Source organism: Typopeltis vanoorti, chromosome 11, assembly GCF_054136105.1.
Source record: "Typopeltis vanoorti isolate ZY-2024b chromosome 11, IOZ_Tvanoo_1.0, whole genome shotgun sequence".
Taxonomy (NCBI): domain Eukaryota; kingdom Metazoa; phylum Arthropoda; class Arachnida; order Uropygi; family Thelyphonidae; genus Typopeltis; species Typopeltis vanoorti.
In genome coordinates this window covers 4310839-4334190 of record NC_143559.1, presented here as the reverse complement: position 1 = coordinate 4334190, position 23352 = coordinate 4310839, and the positions used below count along the sequence as shown (strand labels likewise).

The following is a 23352-nucleotide window of genomic DNA, read 5'->3' as shown; positions in this document are numbered from 1 at the left end:
GGACCCAAGAACGGTAATCAAGCTTACATTCTAGTTATCTCGGTTTCTTCGACGGGTGTGCGAAGAAATCAGTTTTGAAGTCGTCGCTTCGCTTATCTTTCAAAGAGATAATTTCTGTCGCCATGGGAAGTGAAAAGTGAGGCTTCTGCATCGTAGTCTCTCGCAGCCCTTTATCATGTGCATTTGGTCTGCAGTTATGGCACCATCACCGAATATAATAATAATCTGAATAAAGATTTTTCATAAATCGTTATCAAATAATGTAATGAAGGATTCCTGCTTAGTGATTAATATATATTTGGCTGTAATCGAATAAAATATTCCAGTGCGCAGCATTTCGGATGTATTATAATAAGAATTCTTGCACCTGGATGTATATTCTCTGCGCCCAGAATGTCAGCTGGAACTTGCTGGCATGGGATTTCTAACCTATGAAGTTCCAACGAAGTTGAAATCGGCAGTCTAGTTAATAGTTTCCCACAATATGAATTATTTATTACAGCAAACCTGTCTCAGGTGTATATGCATCTGAAGAATGTTCGCTCAGAAGCGAAAGAAACAATGAGTCGCTAAAATATCTTCATAGTCGCGACCTTGCAGATAAGAAAAAGCATTATTCATAGTTAGGTGCTGTTCAGTATTCTTGACTTAAAACCAAAATACGTTACATTCGTCAGCTGTCTGCTTATTGACCTTCTCACTTGATCATCAAGAAGTAGTGATGAAGGGAAAACAAAGATTCCGTCAGCAACGAAATGCTTTAAACTTATTGAGCATTTAGAAATGTGGGTAAGCAGAGAGTAACATACATTCACCAACTAGAGACCAAGTGTGGTATTCTTTCCAGCTAATTTCAACTTCCAATAAGTAGGATGGTGGTCCATCGCAAAAACATTTCATGAACATCCATGGCACAGTGGGATTAGAAGTCATTTTATTGGTCAGTAGGCTAAACAAGCTGCTGTATATATCTATATGTATAATAAGCAACTGGTGCAATACGTGCAGATCATGGTGAAGAATACCACGCACACAGCAGCATCCCTTACATAAAAGAATGACATCGGTAAATTTATTTCTATATCAATTTCTTTTGTGGTCGTTCGCTGTATGTTATCATGGTGGACGGCTTCCGCTTTCCCATATTAATTAAATCTCACAAACTTTATATTCGATATATCCATGGTCAGAGAGGACATTCTATTCCTCTTCTTCGTTTGATAGATTTGAATGTTACAAGATCTTCCGTAACCAGAATCTAAAATGTTGATCATCTCGCTATTCTGAAACGTGTTTAAGGACAACCATGTGAACTTCAGCGCTACTAAAGGATAGTCCTGCATATTATTCTTACACGAAAAGTCGCACTTCGCTTTCCCATACCTCTGACAATACTAAGATCATATTTCTCTTCTTGGGCTAGCACAAAAGGATGGAGAATGGCCACACACTCCGTTTATTATCCACTCGGCCAAAGAAGCCGCATAAACAAAGGCGCTCGGAAACGTTCCACTGTTTAGTGGCAGTCCTGAAATCCGTGCACACATATTGATGAATGTACTACAAAGAGCTTGTTCATATGTTTCAGGACCTCATTTTTTTATCCTTTTCACGCAGATCAGGATAAACTTAAGTAATTATAATATAAATTGTTAAAATCATATTTTTCATCTTCACGTGACTGTTCTTTATACTGGGAAGATATGCAGGTACAATAAAAGTTTTCACATGCATTTTGAACAAAGAGCTAACATGCATCATTTATAACGGAGAAGAGGGAATGCAAAACTGATCAGTTCAGTCTTGGACTGATGAGGAAACGTTTTGCATATGGCTGTAACCTCTTTATATAAAAATAATAATAAACGATGCAGAAGTTTTGTCTGGAATAAGTGGGTTATATTGGAGGAGAATGCCTATGTTGAAGCACTGAGGTCAACAGCGAGTTTTTGAATACATAAATATAACGACTAGGTAGATCGCATGTACAGAATAACCCTGAGAAATCAGCTGGCTCGCTCTTGATTCAAAACTTATTAGAAATATCCCTCCTGCTCTCTGAGACGAAATCTAACTCAAGTAATTTTAGACAAATGACGCGTGATTATTTGAGTGTACAGAAGGGCCGAGCAATTGTATTATAATGACAGCAATATTGGTTGCCTTGTACCATCTGCTTCACTATTCTTGAAAAGTATGGGATTGGAATTATGGTCAGAAAAACAATCGCAGATAGTCAAAATTCGGAGCGAGTGGGTTTTGGTTCGAAAAAAGAGCTGTCTCTGACATATCAGAGCGAAAGTGTGCAGAGATATCACCTTTGAAAAGATAGGAATCGTAGCGAAAATAAGTGGTGGCTGAAGCAGACAAGAAATATGAAGCGATGAAAAATTTAAGTGCGATGTGCTCACGGAGATGATAGACCAAGCTTCCCAACAAAGTCTTCCATCCATCTGACCTGACAGATTCGGAGTAGCCACCTAATTTACTGCCTATCGGAGAAGTGTTATCCCAGATGAGGAAAGGATGTGCCTCATGACCATAAGTTACAGATCACTCGAGCTAAGAGATACGTAAAAGTAGAACTTTTTCTTATGAGAGTCGAAACCTGGTTTTCGTCTCTTCTGACCTATGATGCGCCAGACGAAGTTTATTATCGAACAATAAAAATCAAGTGCTGACAACACACAAGATTAACTTTGAGATGAGAGAGATGAGAAACCCTTTTCACTTTGAGATAAGTTTGCTGCAGATGCACTCTTATGAAGAGGTCTTCTTTTACGTTAACATGTTGGCAGTCTTTTTTATTTAAGTTTTTACACATATCGGCCACTGAATTTAGAAACCGTTATGCAGATGTACGTAATCACTTACGCAGCGCATATGCAAAATACTTGGTCACGTGTTCTTGGCAACTATTTAAGAATGCTGCTGGTCAGTAATCATCAACAGTGTTGATCACGTGGCACGAGCCAGACGGGCACCTGTCTGGCTCGTGCCACGATTTTAAAAACAGAGCTGACTAGTTTCTCAAAAGATAGAAATATTCTGGATGTTTAATTAACCCCTTAACATACAAAGCGTCTGTGACACGTCTTTTGTTTATTGCACCAAAATTGATTTTGAAGTTTGGTTTCACATATAAATACAACCGAGTATAGACGCTAGACAATTGTGCCTATTTCCTTTCAGCCGAGAAAAGTTGCCGACGGCGTATATCGGCTATTTCGTTTCGTTTGCACAAATCCATCATTATTTTTCAAATAATGATGAATTTGATCCAGCAAATCACCCTCGCCCAAAAAATTGGCAGAAAAACGACCGCTTTTTGATTTTTAATTGGTACGTTAAGGGGTTAACTGAAAAATAATCTAATTTGCTAGTCTATCAGGAGCGAGATCGCCGTCGTCTGAGAAGGCTTGTACGGACAAACAGAACTTCCTGCGTGCAGCAATTGACCGAAGCATTTAATGAACGCAGTTGCCGATCCATATCTCACCAAACTATGCGCATTGAATTGAAGAGGATCGAATTTGGCAATCGCATGGAAACCACTGTTGAATAATAAAGATTTCCAATTCAGTGACCGCAGTTTTATACTTTCGTTTCTTTTTCATACGAGAAACGTCTAAACACAGACCCCCCACCGTATTCGGGAATTTCCTGTTTCCTTCACCTGCACTCAACTTCTCCATATGGACACGGCGGTTGGTTTTCTTATTCATTGAGCAACATAAATGTATCCATGTCATGGCGCAAAGCAAAACACGTTCTCATTTCTTCCCCCAAACTGGCCAGAGAACACAAACATGTAGTTAACAGACATAATTTCACTTCAAAGAAAACTGGGATTGTCGAAACACCTCATAATAAGATGGAGTGTTTTAAACACCTATTTGTTCTCAGAGAATGGGTCATCAGTTAAGGAAGTGGATGCTGAATTCCACTTCAGTGTGGGCTAAATTGAAAGAAATGACAAAAATCCAAACTACTGAAATATTCTACACGTCAGAAACGATAAATTCAAAGAGGTGAGAATGCGCTCGCAATTCGTTCCTTAAAATTCAGTGTTTTTTCGAGATCCTGAAATTTTCTAGGCTGTTACCAAACAAGAAATGTTTCATCGAGGTAATAAAATAGGAGAGGTTGAATATAATATGTGAGGTTATTACTTCTGGCGTTATATTTAAGAATAGACAATTTAAATGCATTTTTTTAGAAAAATACAAATACTATTCAGAATCAGAATTGCTGAATTATGGAGAATTACTTTTTTGGGACCAAAACAACTTTAAATTCACGGGTCGGCGATTATTATGTTATCGATCTAATAATAACCATAAGGCAACAGAAGTTAGCATAATTCAAATTCAATTCTTCGTAGAAAAAATGTTGCAGGTGGAATAAATTGCAGGCTCTTAATGCCACTTGTGTATTTTTCTGTGGATGAAGTCACAACTTTCAATGGTAGTAAAAGTCTTTTTTTATATTAATTTTGTGCAAGCAATTGTCCACAATTGGAAAACTGATACAAGTTAATCGACACCACTCTCGTTGTATTTTTATTTAGTTTTTTTTACGTAAGCCGGAATTCAAATGTTACTGAACTGAGAAGAAAATTGCAAAAATAGAATGTGAGCATCTTCCGGATGTTACTGAGGGTGTCCAAACATTTCACTGATTGTCTTTCCAACAGAACAAGATGAGGTAATGGCAAGAAAATCATCCGAAGCAAGCAAGTTTTCGTTGATATGAAGCAAACCAAGCGTTAAAGTACGGTTTCATCCTTGGTTCCGTTAGTCTCACGGCGGGGTGACCATTATGAATATGTGGAAAAGCTTGGAGATCTTCAGATATTTCTTAGGAGATTAGTTTTCTGGAATCTCCTTTTCTCAATTCCGCAGGAATAAATGCAACGCAACATTCGCATATGAAGCGTTGATTAAGTGCTACGAGATGACTCATATTTCAAGCCTTTTAATACTTTGGGTGATCAAATGTCTACGTTCTTGGCGTAGTTATCTATTGTATGGACTGGGACGATCTAAAGAGTTGGCGTATCTATTTGTCATCCACGTTACGCAGGACGAAATTGAGAGAACCGACTGACTGAATCCAACCAAATCCAAATTAAATCCACATCCACATTAAATTTGGCATTAAAACGCCTTCCAAAACTTGTTTAAAATAGCAGATAATTAATAATCATAACCTAAGCTAAACTGAATACAATACTTAAAATATTTTGGTTGCTTTTCAACACCAATTCCGCAAGTTACCGAATTAAAAGTTCAGCATTATGTACACAGCTTCTGAAATATCAGACTGTGAAACTTTGTGCCATATTGCTCTAACCAGAAAATTGATAATCAAGGCTAACTGAGCAAATAATGCTTATTCATTAATGTATTTATCTACGGAACGTAAGAATGCAGTGGTGTTAACGAGCAATATAATTGGCAACTAGTAAAATAACTGTGTTTTATGCTACAGATGGTTTTTAGTTTAATTATTAATCTTTTAACGATTAATGTTCAGAATTAAACCTTTTTTTCCCCCCCGCTTTAGGAAACGCTTTTCACTGCGACTGCAGGATGCTCAGCCTTTGGGAATGGTTGCAAGAGCACACGCGCCTGCTGAGCCAAGACATATCTCCCTTGCTTTGCGTGAAGCCGGACAAACTGCGAGATCATTCCATCCTCACCTTGCATCCCGTTGACATTTGCCCTGCCCCGCTGCTGTCTGACCTCGAGGTTCAACGTTTAGACCACGACCATCTCACCGTTGGTTGGGAAGTGCAGAACGGCACTTTAATCGGAGGCTTCACCGTCACATATCACATGACTGCAGCACGTGCTCCCGTCTCAACGGGAACTCTGGAGGCCTCTCAGAGGCGATTCGAGGTGCAAGACCTGGAGCCGGAGACTTGGTACACCGTCTGCGTAATGGCGACAGGGAAATACTTAAAGATCTTTAATAAGCCCACACCTTACGTTACCGAGCCGGACAGACGTCAGAATGATGTCAGTACGAACAACAGAAAGTGCCTACAAATACGAACTCTTGCGAAGACGGACAAGACGAAATTGACGCTTTCAACTTTGGGTATTATTCTGGGGAGCAGTGTGAGTGCCGCTTTAGTGTTGACATTATCGATACTTCTTACAGCTCTCAAATTCCGAAGACGGAGGAGACCAGTGAAAAACGATGTTCCGCAGGAGTATATTTCTTACAGACACTTCTCCATCCAGTCTTCGGAAGGTGTATATTCATGATGTTAAGCGAGAAAGATCGATGCTAAATATGAGGTTTATTTTTGGTGACGCGTAAATGACTGCCCTCAGACAAACGATCGCATTGCTCCTGAGGTGCATCCTATGGATGCCGGCGAAGCGCATCTCTTCGTGGTCCAGATTCCTCTTATAATCCCGATGTGCGTAAAGAAACTGCCGAATAGGTTTATCGGCTTTGTTTCATTCTGGAAGCAAAATTTGTTGCGCCGTTACCGGATGTGTTAGCAGTGTGTGGTAAGGACAAGCGGGATAAGACCCATATTATGGAATAGCGTGTTCAGTTTCACTACCTCGTGCAGCGACGAGTTCATCTGCTCAGTTTGCAGTAGAAAAGTGGTAATAGTTAAAGATTTACGCCTCAAATAGACTGCTGAATCTTGACGAGAAGGCAAAAAGGTGAGTCCAGATTTTCTGTTTGAATTTATGCAATATTTACTAGCAATGGTATATTGGAATTTGCGAGTATTACATACTCGCAATGATGTGTATTACAAATTTTAAAAAACCTGTTTTAGTTAATATTTTTCCTATCACGTGTTTAGACCAAGCGTTTATTCAGATCTTATGCTCTCACTTTTATGGTCTTCCAACTCTTACCTGTATACAATATTTTTAAAAATCTGCTATTTAGATGTTGATATTCATTGCTGTTTATATAACTAAGCACATTTCTGCAGTTTAATTCCTTTTTCGTTTTTATGATTATACGGAAGTGAAACACGGACCATAAAAAATAAGTGGCTTAGAAAGGACATTAAAAATTGATTCCAGCACGCTTTTATTTATTTATTTTTTACTACGTATGACTTAAAGACACTAACGATGTTTGTTTTTGAACGTCCGTATCTTTTCATTTCCCCATAAGAGAGCACACCCCTGCAACTAAAAGTATTTTCTTGTTATAAAAATTTATTTTACTTCTGAAGTCATCCAAAGTTTTAATTTTACGTGTTTGCTTTGAATATTTTAATATTATATGGTCTGCTTGATGGAGTGTATTCATGTTGTACCATTTGTTTCCTGATATCTTGTTTGGTTAGTTTGGTATATTTAAACAATTTTTGCTTAACTTTATCCGAGGCCTTTCGTGAAGTAAATGCCACGTGTGTATTTATAATAGTTTTTCTCAATTATTAGAATAAAAACTGAGTATGTAGCTTCTACCGTTTTGGAATTAATTTCTTTTTATAGCAATTTTTGTTCATTATCGTTTTTTAATTTGCTTCATACTAACTAGACTGATTCCCTGATAGTTGTGATCGTCTTTATTTCCCATTTTTATAAAATGGCATAACCAGTGCTTTCTCCTCCGCCAGACAGGGCTTTTCCTATAATTCAAAACCTCATTAAAAAATTTCGGTATCTTTAAAATTTTCCTATGTTTTTTTTTCTATGCATTTTGTTTTTTATTTTCAAATTTATTCATTGCTTTGTAGTTTTACATTTTCTTTGGTACATCTTTACTTCTGTTATTACACATATGTTGGTTGGATCTAACCGTTTACCTCTTATTTATGTGCAATACTTCTTATATAACAATTTAAGCATATGTCCTTCTTTACATTTACAGTTTTTTTTTTTAATTTTCAATTATAATCCGCCCGCTTTCTTCGACTGAGATTTGAAAGTAATTCTAAGGTTCTCCTGCACAGGTTACTAGACTGTCACTCGATCAGTGGTTCGGGTGGTGTCCTTATAACCTCTAAAAAACAGGTATTTCTAACAAAATACCTTCTACCATGGATACGCACTCGATTATTTTAAGGAAGAGGTGAGGGATGAGAAGTCAGCGTAAAACACAAAAAGAGCGCAGAGGATTATGAAGTAGTTGACCGAGTAGAGAGCGTCTCCGCTCTCCCATCAATACGTTGTGGGTTCGATTCCTCCGTGGCCGTGAATAAGACATGAGCTTCATGGGCGATGTGAGACCATCACCCCGTTTACCTGAGGGAGATCAAACATGGACTTGTCTTAAATAAATATTACTGATTGTTAGACGACTCAAATTTATATTTGCATATTTAACGAAATGGACTTATTTTTCAGCACATGTTGAGATTTTCTTTACTTTATGTGACTTGTTACATTAACAGTACTTTGCGCCCACAATAGATTGGAAACCTCTGCCCTAATTGCAAACAATGTGACCAGAGGAGTTTGAAAAATGTGACATTGAGGAAGAATAGAAAAAAAAAAAAAAGATGCTATCCAGTGATATCATCTTTAGCTGTAAGTCCTTAAGATTGTGAACGAAACCAGGATCCACTCATCTATCGTGTGCTTGCAAAATATATTATGACTCAAAGCAAACTAAGAAATTATCGAAGTTACAAAAATTAATGTACGAGGCACGTGTTCTGAAGGCATTTCTAACTTTTCAATCATGTGTGTGCGTTCATTAAAACGTAATATAAGCATTTGCAGCAATAACGCCCTTTTGGGCAGGTAGACTGCAATTACTTCTTGTCGAAATATTCCTAACTGTTTTTTCAACTCAATGTGAGTTGTTTTCGCTAGCGAAACATGGAATTAGGCCAAAAAACATGCTCATCTCTGCATGTAGTGAGCGCAGCGGATCATAACCATTTTCTCTCTCTCATGAATTCATGTTTTTCCCCCCACCCACCATCCAAAAAAGATATTTTCTACGCTCGAACAATGAAGACGTTAATTTAAACGAATATTTTGGAATTAATAATCGCCTAACTGTTCCTTACAATCCAGATGGCACTGCAATTTTGCGTTATGCAAAATTCGGGGAAAACTTTTTTGCTTCAATTAACGAAATTTTATTAAATAGATAGATATCAATAGAGGTGCATTAAATAGAAATACAGTCAGTCCTCGAGTTGCGATGGCCATCCAATTAGCACATTCAGCTAATTCCACCATTACATGGTATTATGACTGTCTTTAAGGCAAAGTATTATACAGTATTTGCCTTAAAGTCCATTTGCTTTATGCCTCGGATAAGTCCATTATCCGAGCAAAAGTATTTAAGAAATACTTTTGCTCGGATTATTATTTCTATTCAGGCAAGAAAGCACTCAGAGACTTTTGGAAGAATATATATATGCAAGATAGTTCCCGCTGAAACAAGCTGCACCCCCAATAAAATTTACAGCGAAAAAACAACTGGCAGGAGGCGTTTGTCTCAATAAAATACCTTCGATGTTTGAGGAAACAGATCCCAACATGGAGAGGTTTAGAGAAGTAAACAGACTTTATCATTCATCATCATCATCAAATTCCTGACATACACCCTCAAGGGCGTACAGGATATCATAGTACTACATGAAAAACTTATATAATTACTAACTTCCTATTTACAATTTTCCTCCAAATCAGTCTGTTACCTGTCAAGACTCCAACATTATTTGATCTTATATTTCTATCTTCTAAGGCACGTTTTACTCTATCAATCCACCCATATCTTAGTCTTCCTCTGGCTCTTTTTCCAATTAATCTGGCAGAGAACACTTGTTTTGCCAATCTTTCCTCTCCCATTCTGTTTAAGTGACCATACCACCTGAGATTAGCTCTGCTAACGCATCCTGGATGCTGACAATGTCAAGTTCTTTCCTAATATCCTCATTTTTAATATGATATTGCCATTGATGGCATCTGTCCATGCCCCCCCCCCTAATCTTTCTCCAGGACTCTCATATCTGTGGTCTCTAGTTTTTGGTCAAGTGTTTTACTTCTAACCCAACTGGGTTAGAAGTAAAACAATATAGAACAACAGTAAAACATTCCAGTGAAACATTCCAGATATAAAATTGGTTTAAACACCGTCTTGTATACAGCTAATTTAGTGTTTTGGCTAATTTCTCTCTTATTTCATATAACTTTATTCAATTGACTTCCTACCATACCAGCTTTGTCGAGTCTGTTGTCTATTTCCATATTTAATTTATCATCTTCACTAAAAACGTGCTTAAGTAGCTGAAATGTTTTACTTGTTCTTCATTCACAATGCAGTTGATATTTTCAATGCTTCTGCCTGTTTTCATTGTCTTTCTCTTGGTATTGCTGACCTTCATGCCATATCTATTACAACAGTTACGGAGGGGATAATGTACATCCTTGTCTGACACCAGATTTAACACTAAACCATTTCCTGTACTTCCTTCAATTCTAACTGCTGACTTACTCAAATAAAGACTAAGTATTGATTGATATAATGCCTCATTAACACCATACAACTGTAGCGTTTTGAATAGCTTCTCTCTTGGCACCTTGTCATATGTGTTTTCCAGATATACAAAACTTAAATACAGATCTTTGTTATATTCCCCTGATTTCTCAACTATCTGTCGCATGGAGAAAATCTGATCCTGACAGCCTCTATTTGGCCTGAATCCAGCTTGTTCTTCACCAAGCTTCTCTTCCACAATCCTTCTCAACCGTTTCTCAAGTATACTTGCATAAATCTCACCAGGAACACTCAGAAGAGAAATACCTCTGTAATTCTCTTTTTATATAATGGTTACTATGAGAGCTCTACTCGAATCATTGGGAATTCATCCCTCTGTCCAGGCCTTCTGAACTATGCATTCAGCCATTGTACGACTTTTATACCTCTATACTTGAGCATTTATGGTCGAATATCATCTACTCCTGCTGCCTTTCCATACTTCAGGCTTTTGATGGCTTTTTCTACTTCAGGTATGGATATGTATTCCTGACTGTATGCCTGTTGAGTGTTTTTACCACTGTTCTCTCATCACTGCTTGTTTCATTTAGCAATTTTTCGAAGTAATTACTAAATACTTCAAGGATATATTTTTCTCCCGTTTTCATGTCACCTTTATCATCTCTAATTCCTTTTACAGAACTCTTTCCCCCATTTCTGAACTTCTTCAACAACCTACAGAATATCTTGCCTCTTCTTGATGTTTATGTTCCTACCAAATTCTTGCTACGAATTTGTTTAGCTAGTTTTACACAGTGTTTAGCTTTCTTACATTTGTCTCTGCATTCTCTAAGAGCACAATCTATTAGAGAATACAGAGACAAATATAAGAAGTATTTGCCAGGAACTTTTGATATGCTTTCTTCTTTTCTTTCACTGCCTCTTTAACTTCCTGTGTCCATCATTGAGTTCTGATTTTTCTATCCTTACGGACAACCTCACCACATGCCTCTCTGGCTGAATCAATCAGTGTTTTCTTCAGGGCTTTCCACTGAATCTCCAAGGTTTGGTTCCTGTTTTCACACTCTTTAATTTTTTTTTCGATAATCTTTGTGTATTTTAGTCTACAGTGCACATCTGAGAGCTGCTCAACTTTTATTCGCTTTAAAACTTTTTTAATGTTCTTCTTTTCAATATGAAATTCAATTTTATCCTGCTCAAGATTAAATGATGGTCACTTCCAATTTTAAATCCTCCGTATACTCTAGTGTCCTGCACCAGTTCCCCATTGTCATATTTGCCCACATCACTCTACTTGAGACTGCCTGCCATTCAAGAAGATTAGTCTCGTATTTAGTGTTGAATACTATGGCTACTCCTTCTTTTCCTTGATTTTCATTGCCTGAATATAACATTTTGTGTTTATTGCTGAGAAAGATCTGACCAGTTTTGCCTTTTTTGTTTCATCACCCCTATTATGTCGGTCTGGTACTTATCCAATTCCTCAGCTAGCTCCATTTCTTTGCCATTCAGGCTTCTTATGTTGATAGTAACGATCATGAACTCTGGTGGTGTTCGGTTGGGGTATCTTTTAGGATTTGTTCCAGTAGCTGACTTTTCGCTGTTTGCCTTGGTTCCCTGGTGAAAACAACGGGGGTCTTGTTTAACCTGGCGACACCCCAGCCGGCATGAAATTCTGTCATGTTGCACCATCATTTTCTATATTGGTTTAAGCCAATAAGAATACAATTTGGTCAACTAAATCCAAAATTGCCAGCCCATCCTCGTTCGTTCAGTGTCCAGGTCGATCCACAACAGGATGCACTACGAGAAGGTGAGGATTGGACGTAAGGTCAGAAGCCCTGGTCGGTTCTCCGCATTCCTTTAAAGGCCATGTGGAGGTCTCAGTTTATATAGCTTTGGCCCTTAACACTTTCATTGCGAAGCTGAAAATTGGAATTTCGTGTGGTGGCCAATTTTTTTTTTTTTAGTTAGCGACGTCCACGCAATAACGCGTGATTGGCCGTTTGGTGAGAACTCGCATCATGCGATATCGCTTGATTAGCAATGAACATGTTAAGCACCCATTCTTATGGCTACTCCTTTTCCATGATTGTCATTGCCTGAATATAACATTTTGTATTTATTGCTCAGAAAGATCTCACCAGATTTTGCCTTTTTCGCTACAGAGAAATTTATGCGCAGAAGAAATGGCGAGCTGTGCAAGCCTTGCTGGATGTGATGTACACATTTTTAAATAACCTTACCACGGAAGATGAGCCCAGACCTTCCACGTGTTGTTCTTCGTGAACCATCCTCAGAATCAGTCCATCATAGCAATCTCGAAGCAAAATTTCTTGATTCCTTTTTCTGTAGAGAAATAAAGTTTTAAAATATTCAAGCAGGTTAAAGTTTGGGTTAAAGCAGCGCATCACAGGTGTAATGGTTACTGATTCAATCATCGTCCCTTTTCCACATCTCTTCTGCTTAAGCATTCGCGTGTCTGGAAATGCTTATTATATTGTTCGGAAAGCGAGTGGTGCGGGGCCACTTTTAAAACAGCAACTTATTCATGGACGGGCAGGGTACGTAATGGGAGGTTCGTAACTATCTTAAAAGGAGAGTGGATGCTTCTGAATTATCCCAGTAACTGCGGCACTAAATATTGATGCTGTGACGATAGCCAATGGACGGGTTCCTAAATGAATGGTCAAGTCAGCAAACTGAGCATTCGGAACGAGAACAGTTGTGCTCGCAACTATCCAAGCAACACAATTTCGGAGACCTCGTTAAGGCATCTTAATGGACGGCTATCATATCATACGCCGAGTGTCGCTCTGTCGTCATGCAGCTACACGATGATGCAAATGAAGTATTTGACTCATTATTAAGGGTTGCTAAAGATCTCGACATTTTGGAGTTAGTTTTTTTTTTTAAGATGCATTTCTACTCCTGCAGTCTAAACCTTACATAACTTTTGCGTCATTGGATTATCTTTTTTGTTATTGTTTTAATAGCATTAGCCTTCAAGTATTTATCATCTTTTGCATAATCCGGAAACCGTACTCTTGAGACCAAACATGTAAGTGTTTCAGTCCTCCATTAAGCACGTCGGGGATGTCACACAAGGCTATGAAATTCTCGACCATTCATGCTCATCGCAGCATTCGAACCTGTTGGCTGGGAAGCTGATACGTTGACTGATACTGGGCAAAATGGAATAGGGAATATTACTTGTTTTTATTTTTTTAGTAACATTCGTTCACTGTATAATGTGTCTGCATTTACTTAGTTTCTTAAAGCTGCTGTTAACCTTTCTTCGCTTTCCGTATCTTTCATAATAGCCGACGATTTTGCGACATTCCGTGACATGAATTATCAACAGCAGACGTTTAACCTGCGGTTTTTAAAGTGATCGTTCTTTCCATAGTTTCCTAGCCTAATGTAGATGCTCCACAGAACAAGTTATGAATATTCACGAAAAAGCTATACATTCGCATTCTATTCTTCTCTCTTTTTAATGATTTCTACATTCCAAGATATCTGAAAGGAAAATTCAGGAGAATAAATCATCGGTACGGCAAATGTTTATCTACTCTCAACTTAGGCGAAATCATGTTTAATACCTTGCGACACCTAGATTCCTATGAAAATATCCATCCTGCGGGCAACAAAGGCTTCTTCTTGGATGAGCTTTCACTAACAATGGAGTAAATCTATCCACACAAATACCCTCCCATAGAAATTAGGATTTATTGCTGGAGCGAATAAATCCGCCCTCTTACAGTTTCGCTTTCATGTTTGAGACGAGAACGGAAGACCGTTTGGTCTCAACTTTGCTGAATATTTGACTGGTGGTCATGGAATCATTGGACTTTCTTAAAACAAGTAAAATAGCAACCCGACTGTCATCCGCTATATTAGAGATTTACTGAAACCTATCTCCCAAGTTGTGCTCATACCTAAGCTATTCAAGAGCGAGTTCCTTCTAACTTTTAATTCGCAGAGGTTATTAGGTGTACTGCCAGCTGAACGACCTCGTTAAAATGGTACAAAAATGATATTGGCTCTCCCAGTTGAAACATTTCGTTTCTGAATGCAAATCATTTCGTTTTTATGCGTTCACTGCTCCATCTTTGAGAATTATTTTCCTCTGTCATATTGGTATACTAACTTAAACCTTTCTTATTCAAAGGGGAAGCTCTACAAAAAAAGTTGTAACGTTATTTATCGTCTTTCCAAATTATGAAACAAATTTGCGACCATAACAAACGAAACAACTAACTTCGAAATACGTGATTAAAAGCAAGGAAAAAATTTACAGCGAAATTAAACTCCCTCCTTTTACGACGGATATTCCCCTACCATTAAGTAAACAAGATCTCATTAGCAAAGGAAAGGGAAATTTTCTTTGTTCGGTGTGCATTTAGAGTGCAGCACTTACGGAGGTAATTAAACTTTCGGGATCCTTTCGATTATAACATCGCAAAGAACCCAGCTGTGAAACGTATTTCGAAATCGCTGTGCCGATTACTTCTATCTGGCAGCTGTTTGTTATCCACCTTCGATATGCGTTTCCTTCCATTATTTCGCTCGCGATCCAGTTAGGCACCCATTACGGGACCGCTGCTGTAAACTCTTTTAATTTAATATCCTTTATTTTTAGAAGTAAGATTTATTCTTAACAAGTTTCAAGCAACTCGTTTGAGAAGCGGAGCGCAGACTATTCTGTTGGAAACCCGAGTTCAAATACTCAGACGTAGTTTGCGAGGTTTTTCATCCATCCAAACAGCCTGAGGTTCGCTTAGGCAGGAATTCAAATATTTTACTTTGATAACAGCTTTTTCTTTTCTCTCTCTCTTCTCATTGGAATTTCACCTCAGTCGCGAGGGCGTGTACTGATAGTGAAGTTGGCAGAACAATAGCGTTATCTGGCTTATTCCATGTAATGCGGAATTTTTGTAAGGAATTCTCAGTTGAAGCCGGCCTAATATGGATTACCACTTTGGCAGTTAAGGCCAATGCATAATGAATGCCAGCTAGCTGAAAGAGTTTTCAGGCGTGTTTCGCACGCTTTACGGGAGAGAAAAAAACTTCATGAGATGAAACTTTATAAGGAAAAAGTTTCTCCATTTGAACACAGGTATTTAACCCGCAAGTAAATGTGCTACCTCACACTTAGGCAAAATGGTGTGAGAACGGAAAATGCACCTGTCTGTGCTTTCGTTTCTCCAGCGTTGGGGCAATATAGACTCTTGGTATAGTCTCTCCATGGATTTCTTTGATCTGCTTAACAAAGAATTAGTCCATTTTCTAATATCTTTCCAGGCGATTCTAGGTCGTCCCTCTCCCCGAGGTGTTTTTTCCGGAAGTCAAGCCCTCTACGTATAATAGGTAAACTATCGGATGTAGCCACGTGACCCTGCAACCGCAGCTGTTTTTTTTTTTTTTTTGACGTATTTTAGTGAAATATGAACATTTATTACGTGTATTACTAAGCATGGAACACGTAACACACAATCTTCAAGAGTTTTCCACAACACTTCGTATCGAAGGCTAATGGTCCTCTCATCTTCCTTTAGCAGCGTACAACGCTCACATTTATATAGTAGGACCAGGGATCTTTGTATAGTAGGAACGTTTTTGCAAAATTTAAAAAACCGTCCCCCCCTGAAAGTAATTAAAAAAATAAACATTTTTATAAGTATATTTATTACAGTAATAAGTACAAGAGTAATTACACAAGTAAAGTATTTAATCGCAACTGTGCTACCTCACACTTAGGCAATATAATGGTGTGAGATAGGCAACAAAATAGTGTGAGAACGGAAATTGCACCTGTGGCTTTCATTTCTCCACCGTAATCCTTCTTCATCAACGGTCTGTATAGACCGTTGGGGCAATATAAAGACAGGAATTCCATGGATTTCTTTGTTTGGTATCTGCTTAACAAATAATTAGTTAATTTTCTAATATCTGTCAGTTGTATGTTTAACAAAATAATTTTGGATCATATATACTCGTACATAAGTTTATAAATACAATCACATCATGTAACTTATAAAAATCACAAAATTTGTACCCTTCGTGCGTTTAATGCCACAAAATTCTCATTCACCCAACTCTAAACTATCCATAATATCGATTGCTATAGATACTCCAGACAAATCTGTTAAACGTTATTGGATTATGGTAAATAATTTTTAATTATTTAGATTTCGAGAAACTTCTTTCCTCTGAAGCCACTGATACTGCTAGATACATTCTACAACCTTTTACAATATAATAAATATCCTTTACCCTTAGGATTGTATTCGCAGGCTTCTTTCAAAAAACAGTCAATTCAAATCTACGTAAGATCACACATGGTACAATGACACAATTACAATACCACACGCGTGCAACCACGGCTATACCGTGTCTAAATGAATACAGGCCGGATCCATCACACGGACATTGTATTCTGGGATTCCTTAAATGATGCCATAAAAAGAAATTTTATTATACATATATTCAATCTAAATGCCGCTCTTGTGCGGTGAACAACTTACACGCGGCAGCTCTGAGTAGGACAGAGATAACATGGGTGTCGATGAGGTGGTCTTGTAGCTTGCTGTATTTTATTGTCCTTGGCTGTAACCTCTGAAAGGCAACGGGTATTTCAGCAATGTGCACTTTAATATCATGTTTAGACTGGTCATCGTTATGTAGAACAGAGATGGCTTTTTATCTTAAAATAAGGAAGCCTCCTTCATCCAATGTCCCTTGTATTATGTAGAACAGAGATAAAGTGAACGAATCTCTCTTCCAATTTCATTGGTATATATTTTTTCTGATTTGTGAATGCTTGTCTGTAATCCATAATGATTAATTGCCCTTAGAGACTCTGTGTTACACGAATTAACTGATGCTCATTATCTGTTACTAGTCATTTTAATCTGAGAATCAAAGGTTTTAATCCCCCCCCCCCTACCACCATCAACTGTAATTCCAAGCCTAAGTTTGTTATAGGTTAAAAAGAATCGGCTAGACTATGCAGCCTTGATGCACACCCTCTTCATTTTGATAGACTTGCTATATAGTTACCACTGATTTATTTATCTCAACATTTCTGATGAACGGTAAAGAGTTTTAATTAAGGCTTACTATTTTATTATGTCGTAATTTTACAGATACACAGGCCTTCGATTCAGTACGGCATAAGGCATTCTAAACCAATACGAAATTGATAATAGTATGTTCAGTATATTTTTCTCCAATGAGATGTACTGTAAATATATAGCCTATTATACGGAATCCTGCTTGGAGCTCTGAACGTATGCTTTCTATTTACCTCTCAATCCTAGAGCATAAGATATTCAGGATAATATAGTTCTTTATCTGCTACATTTTGTAGTTTCCTTTTTAGGGATCCGAATAGACGTTCATTGTTTGAAACATTTTGAACAGAGCATCTATGGTAGGTTATCCCTCCTGCTTTCAGTAGGAGGGATATCGTTATACCGTCCATTCATGCCTGGCGTTTTTTCAATTGCTGCTTTTTATCTTAAAATAAGGAAGCCTCCTTTATCCAATGTCCCTTGTATTATGTCTCTGAATGCCAAGTTGCAAGATTTCATCCTCAATTGCCCAATTAGTGTTAGTGAAGGATTTTGTTATTCTGCTTATTGTTAGGAAAGCGCTTCAGAGGTTGTTCTTCGTAGAGTTTCTTAAATCTTTTCACATTCCTTCATAATCCAATTGGTTTTTGGTGTTTAATTTTATTTCTTGTTTAGTTCTTTATATTTTTCCTTGTTCTCGTTTATACTGGAGTTTTAGGGTTAACATCCAGAGTTTGATAAACGTGAGATTTACACATTACTGTGTCAGATGCTTCCAAAATTACTTTCGAAAATAGTTTATATTCGTTTTCAATACTTCTAGCAAGGTGTTAAAAGATTTATATTGTTGTCCGATATGTCCAACTTCTCATCATTAACTTTTCACTTGTTCGAATCTCAAATTAAAAGTAGCGATGACCTTTTGCTTACTGCCAGTATCGGTTTCATGAAGGTTAACTGATTTGTTTTTGTCCGAGCAACTATATAATCAACTAAATTGTGGGCATGTAAATACCACATAAAGATCAACGTTCCAAGCGATCTATCACATTTTCTGCAAATGCAATCGCTCAATGATGGACTCATTCCGAACTCTCTGAAGGGGAGATACAAATATTTCGTCGTAAGCCATCGCTATCTGCAGATCTCATTCTTCTGCTTCGCATTCTGTGTCTATCTTTCTTCCTCTCCCGAATACATCATAACGCTCTGGCATTTGGATTATCACCATCTTGGTTTCCTTCCAAATGTCTCGACTCCATAACACCATTCATTCGTTTAATAGCATTACAAGCTAGGTTGACACGATCATCTACATCTTTCTCACATGTTTCCGACTAAGGATCTATTATTGATAAGTATTTGAAATGAACTACTGCCTTGTCTTTACCGGCTATAAGATCTAAATCTTTGTCTTGGTAAAATATACTTTTAGGGCTTCCATGCTGTAAACATCCAGCTATTTATATTTCATTTATATTATAGCTCACATTTCGGGAGTAGAAGGAGAACACCAGCGCCTCCATTAATCATATTGGTGTCTGACGATCCATTTCTAAATTTTTGAAGAGGTATAAGGAGACTCAGTCACTACAAAGCCAGTAAGTCAGGAAAAGGTGCACAACAGCAAGTGATGATAGACGAATTGAGAGACTGTGCCTACGTGACAGAAGAAAATCATCTGGGTGTATACAAGATGAAATGGTGCAATACAATATGAAGTTGAGTGCAAGGACTATTCGGCACAGACTGCAGGAATTTGGTCTAAATGCTAGAATTCCACGAAAAAAGCCATTTTTATCTCTCAAACAAAGGTTGAAAAGATTAAACTGGGCTACAACCCATGTTAACTGGACAGTGTTATTTGGAGTGATGAGACCAAAATCTCCCTGTTTGGTAGTGATGGCATAAAATACGTAAGGAGAAGAATCGGAGAAGATTTGCATCGTGATTGCATTACACCTACCGTGAAACACTTAGTGTTATGATCTGGGGTTGCATGACATCAAAAGGTGTGGGCAGAATTTGCTTGATTAATGGGAATATAAATGCCCCAAAATACATAAATGAAACACTTGAGCCCAAACTGAAGCCTTCTGCACGTGATATTTTCCAAGATCATGAAGCATTTATATTTCAGCAGGATTCAGCTCCATGTCATGCTGCTGCTGTGTGCAAAAAGTGGTTTCAAGATAATCATATTCCACTGCTGGAATGGCCTGGGAATAGCCCAGACCTTAACCCAATCGAAAATCTATGGAGCCGACTAAAGAAACTTGTTAGTCAGGAGCAACCCACCAATAAAACCCAATTAATAGAAGCAATAATTCAATCTTGGTTTCACATTATAACAGCTGCTGAAGTAAAAAACTTGGTTCACTCCATGGGAAGGTGTTGTAAGACCGTAATTAACGCTAAAGGTTACCCAACTAAGTATTAACTCACATTATGAGAATTTTTGTATATCTCATTTTTTCTATGTGTTTCGCTGTTCTTCTTCATAACTGCAGTTCTAATACAAAATCTTCCATAAAAGTTATTGCATTACATTCTTGATTACATTATCTTTCAATTGATATATAATTTTATGGTATTATTCCAAAAAAAGTGGTGTTGTGAGTCATCAAACCTCAGAAATACACTTTTTCCAAAAGGTTTCCACAATTTTGGCCACTAGTGTGTGTGTGTGTGTGTGTGTGTGTGTGTGTGTGTGTGTGTGTGTGTGTGTGTGTGTGTGTGTGTGTTAAAGGTACCAAGCTATTTTAAACCTGGTTTTACTCCATTTCCCAAGTAAGCAAACAGACAAACAAGCCAAGTTTGCGCCTGCACGTATTGGAAGTCTAGCTGACCCTGCACGTAGTGCAAGACCAAGGCAACTCATGGTAAAAGTAGAATAAGCTCTGATCACTATTCTTAATATCTACCCTTAATGCACAGCCCATCTCCTTGAGGAGATGTATGATGCTATGTATTAAAGGCAAGTGGCCACTACCCAGACCGGTTTCGACCTTATGAATAAGTAAAGCCGTCTCTAAAAATTCGGACGATCCCTAGGCCACTCAATTGTGGGCGAAAGACCGTCCATCTTAGCGCTGGCTCCACTCAATGATGGCCTTCCACCTACCACCACCACCCAGAAGAACCGCTCAGATTCCGAAGAAAAGCATTCACCGACAAAGCCCCTCACCGGGCCGTGCCGAAAAACACTTTCCCCGGGGACTCAAATTGCTCCCTTAAGGCAAAAACCTTAAGAGAGCGAACTCATAATATTCCCTCACCGGTTTCGACCTTTATTGAGGTCTCATCAGTGGGAGCCAGACTAGAAATATTGAGGTCTCGTCAATGGGAGCCAGGCTAGAAATACCAAGATTTTAGTAATACAGAGCTTATAAGTATTTTACCAGAACAACTTACCATAAGGCGCTTTGACCTTATTAAATAAAAATCTCAGGATGAGAAATAGATGAAAGTATTTTACCTTGGGTATAATAAATGTTAAAGATACGAAGTTATTTTAAACCTGGTTTTACTCCATTTCCCAAGTAAGCAAACAGACAAACAAGTCAAGTTTGCGCCTGCACGTATTGGAAGTCTAGCTGACCCTGCAGGTTAAGACAACTCATGGTAAAAATAGAATAAGCTCTCAAGGAGATGGGCTGTGCATTAAGGGTAAATATTAAGAATAGTGATCAGAGCTTATTCTATTTTTACCATGAGTTGCCTTGACTTGCACTACCTGCAGGGTCAGCTAGACTTCCAATACGTGCAGGCGCAAACTTGACTTGTTTGTCTGTTTGCTTACTTGAGAAATGGAGTAAAACCAGGTTTAAAATAGCTTGGCATCTTTAACATTTATTATACCCAAGGAAAAATACTTTCTACACACACACACACACACACACACACACACACACACACATATATATATATGAAGTTGATATATATATATATATATATATATATTTGTCATTAATATCAATTTGTCATTGATATATGACAAATTATATATATAATGGAATATATATGGACAAATGGAACAGATGAAATGGTCTCAGTATTCCCAAGAGTAATGTACTTGTGTAAAAGTCTATACTACTTGGAGATAGACTATCCTCTCATATCTTTTACAAGTAACCCTTTCAATAGTCTATTATATAATTTGTTTTGGTTAATTCAAAAAAATTGTATCAGTAAACCATGTTCTGCTAACACGGACCCCCCCCTCCCCCTCTGTAATGGTTTACTGATTCAAATGACTTCTTGATATTTGTGAATGCCATTTTTATATTCATCCGCGCACACACAAAAAAAATGTCTTCAGTCGGAATGCGTAGGATTAGGGAAAAGCTTTTTCAGGTTATGTAAAAAACAAAATATCCTCTGACTCTTCATAAGCATGGTGATGAAATTTGTTTTACTGAATTTTTGAATTTTATGCCAAATTCACAACCTCTTAGTTGAAGCCTGTGTAGATAACCAAACCCGCATTGTATTAAGAATAATGAAATAAAATGATTGTTTTGCTTAAGTATATATTTAGTGTTAGTTAATTATAAGCATAAATTGATAACAATGAAGACTATTTAAAATGCTAGTTAAATGTATAACGATTCGTGATTAACCGTGGCTTTTTTTGTTATCTCTCCCCTAGGAATGAATCCGATCCTGTGAGAAGGTCACTTCCATTGTCGTTCTCTGTAATGCCTGTATATATATAGTATAATATGCACGAAAACATATTTGATACCACTTTTCGGAATTTGAATAACTTTGGTGTTTCCTAGTGGGAGACATCACTTTGTAAAATAAACGAAACCATTGTGTGACTTGTAATAAAATGGTCAATGTTGTCTTTCCTATGAGTGTCCACTTTCATTATTATTTCATTGATTACAAGAATTTTATACACAGTTTAAATTTCTGATTCTGGAAGTTTCTCCTCCCAAAAAAATAGAATGCACAGGCCTTCAATTCTAATGTGTGAACACGTTTCTCCTTTCCCAAATCTCTCCCCCATGCACTGTACTATGGTTGACCAACCTACATTTTTTTTTCATTGAAATTATTCGTTCAATTCCTACCTTCATTCGTATAATGAAAGTAGGAATTGAACGATAATTTATTCTTGAAATCAAAATACGCAAAATTATGACCATCGCAATGTCTGTTGTAGTTTGATCAGATTTCTGAGGAGTTGGAATACTGATTTCTTTTCAATTTATTCTTCAGCAATGCGGACCACACAGAAACTCACATTATGTTTATCTAGTATTTATCACAAAACTAATTATGCTTCATGGGCAACAAATAGATAGATTACAATTCCCTTCTTCACAGGCTACAGTACGTCTTTTCAGAAAATAATAATTCGCTATATGATTTTACACTTTTAGTATATGCGTCGACTGATACCAGACATGGAATCAAGTGTTCATTCTCAGAAGATATTACTTGCCTCATACTCAGAGTATGAGCACAGTAATAGGCCGACAGTGACCAAAGAGATGTAACAGCTGGCTTATCCACGGTCATAAGAGGACTGAATGGAGTCAAAAGCAATATCTTCTGACATCAAGAAGTTAACATACTAAGCAAGCGCTCAAAGTAGCTGAACAACATCTCACGCAAACTTTGTGCCTGTCAGGTATTTTCTTTCTAACTCGTATACGATTAAATCGGCATCTTAACACTTCCACAAGTAAAAAAAAGGCACAATTTGTTCAGGAACATCAGGTGACTCACAAGCTAATAATAAAGTCACTTCTCTCTACATCTGCAGCTCCAAAGGAAGGCTTCAGCATCGACAAGCTGAAATCGTTCTGCG

The 23352-nt window shown here is 37.6% G+C and overlaps 1 protein-coding gene across 1 annotated transcript in view; it reads left to right on the top strand.

Annotated features, from left to right (window-relative positions):
- Positions 1 to 22278, top strand: part of LOC150101276 (uncharacterized) — a 94134-nt gene extending 71856 nt beyond the window's left edge. The window contains exons 3-4 of the mRNA XM_090400273.1: positions 5569 to 6689; positions 22180 to 22278. Coding sequence (XP_090256399.1) covers positions 5569 to 6275 — 707 coding nt within the window. The 3' untranslated portion in view covers positions 6276 to 6689; positions 22180 to 22278. The remainder of the gene's footprint in view (positions 1 to 5568; positions 6690 to 22179) is intronic.
- The last annotated feature ends 1074 nt before the right edge of the window (positions 22279 to 23352 follow it).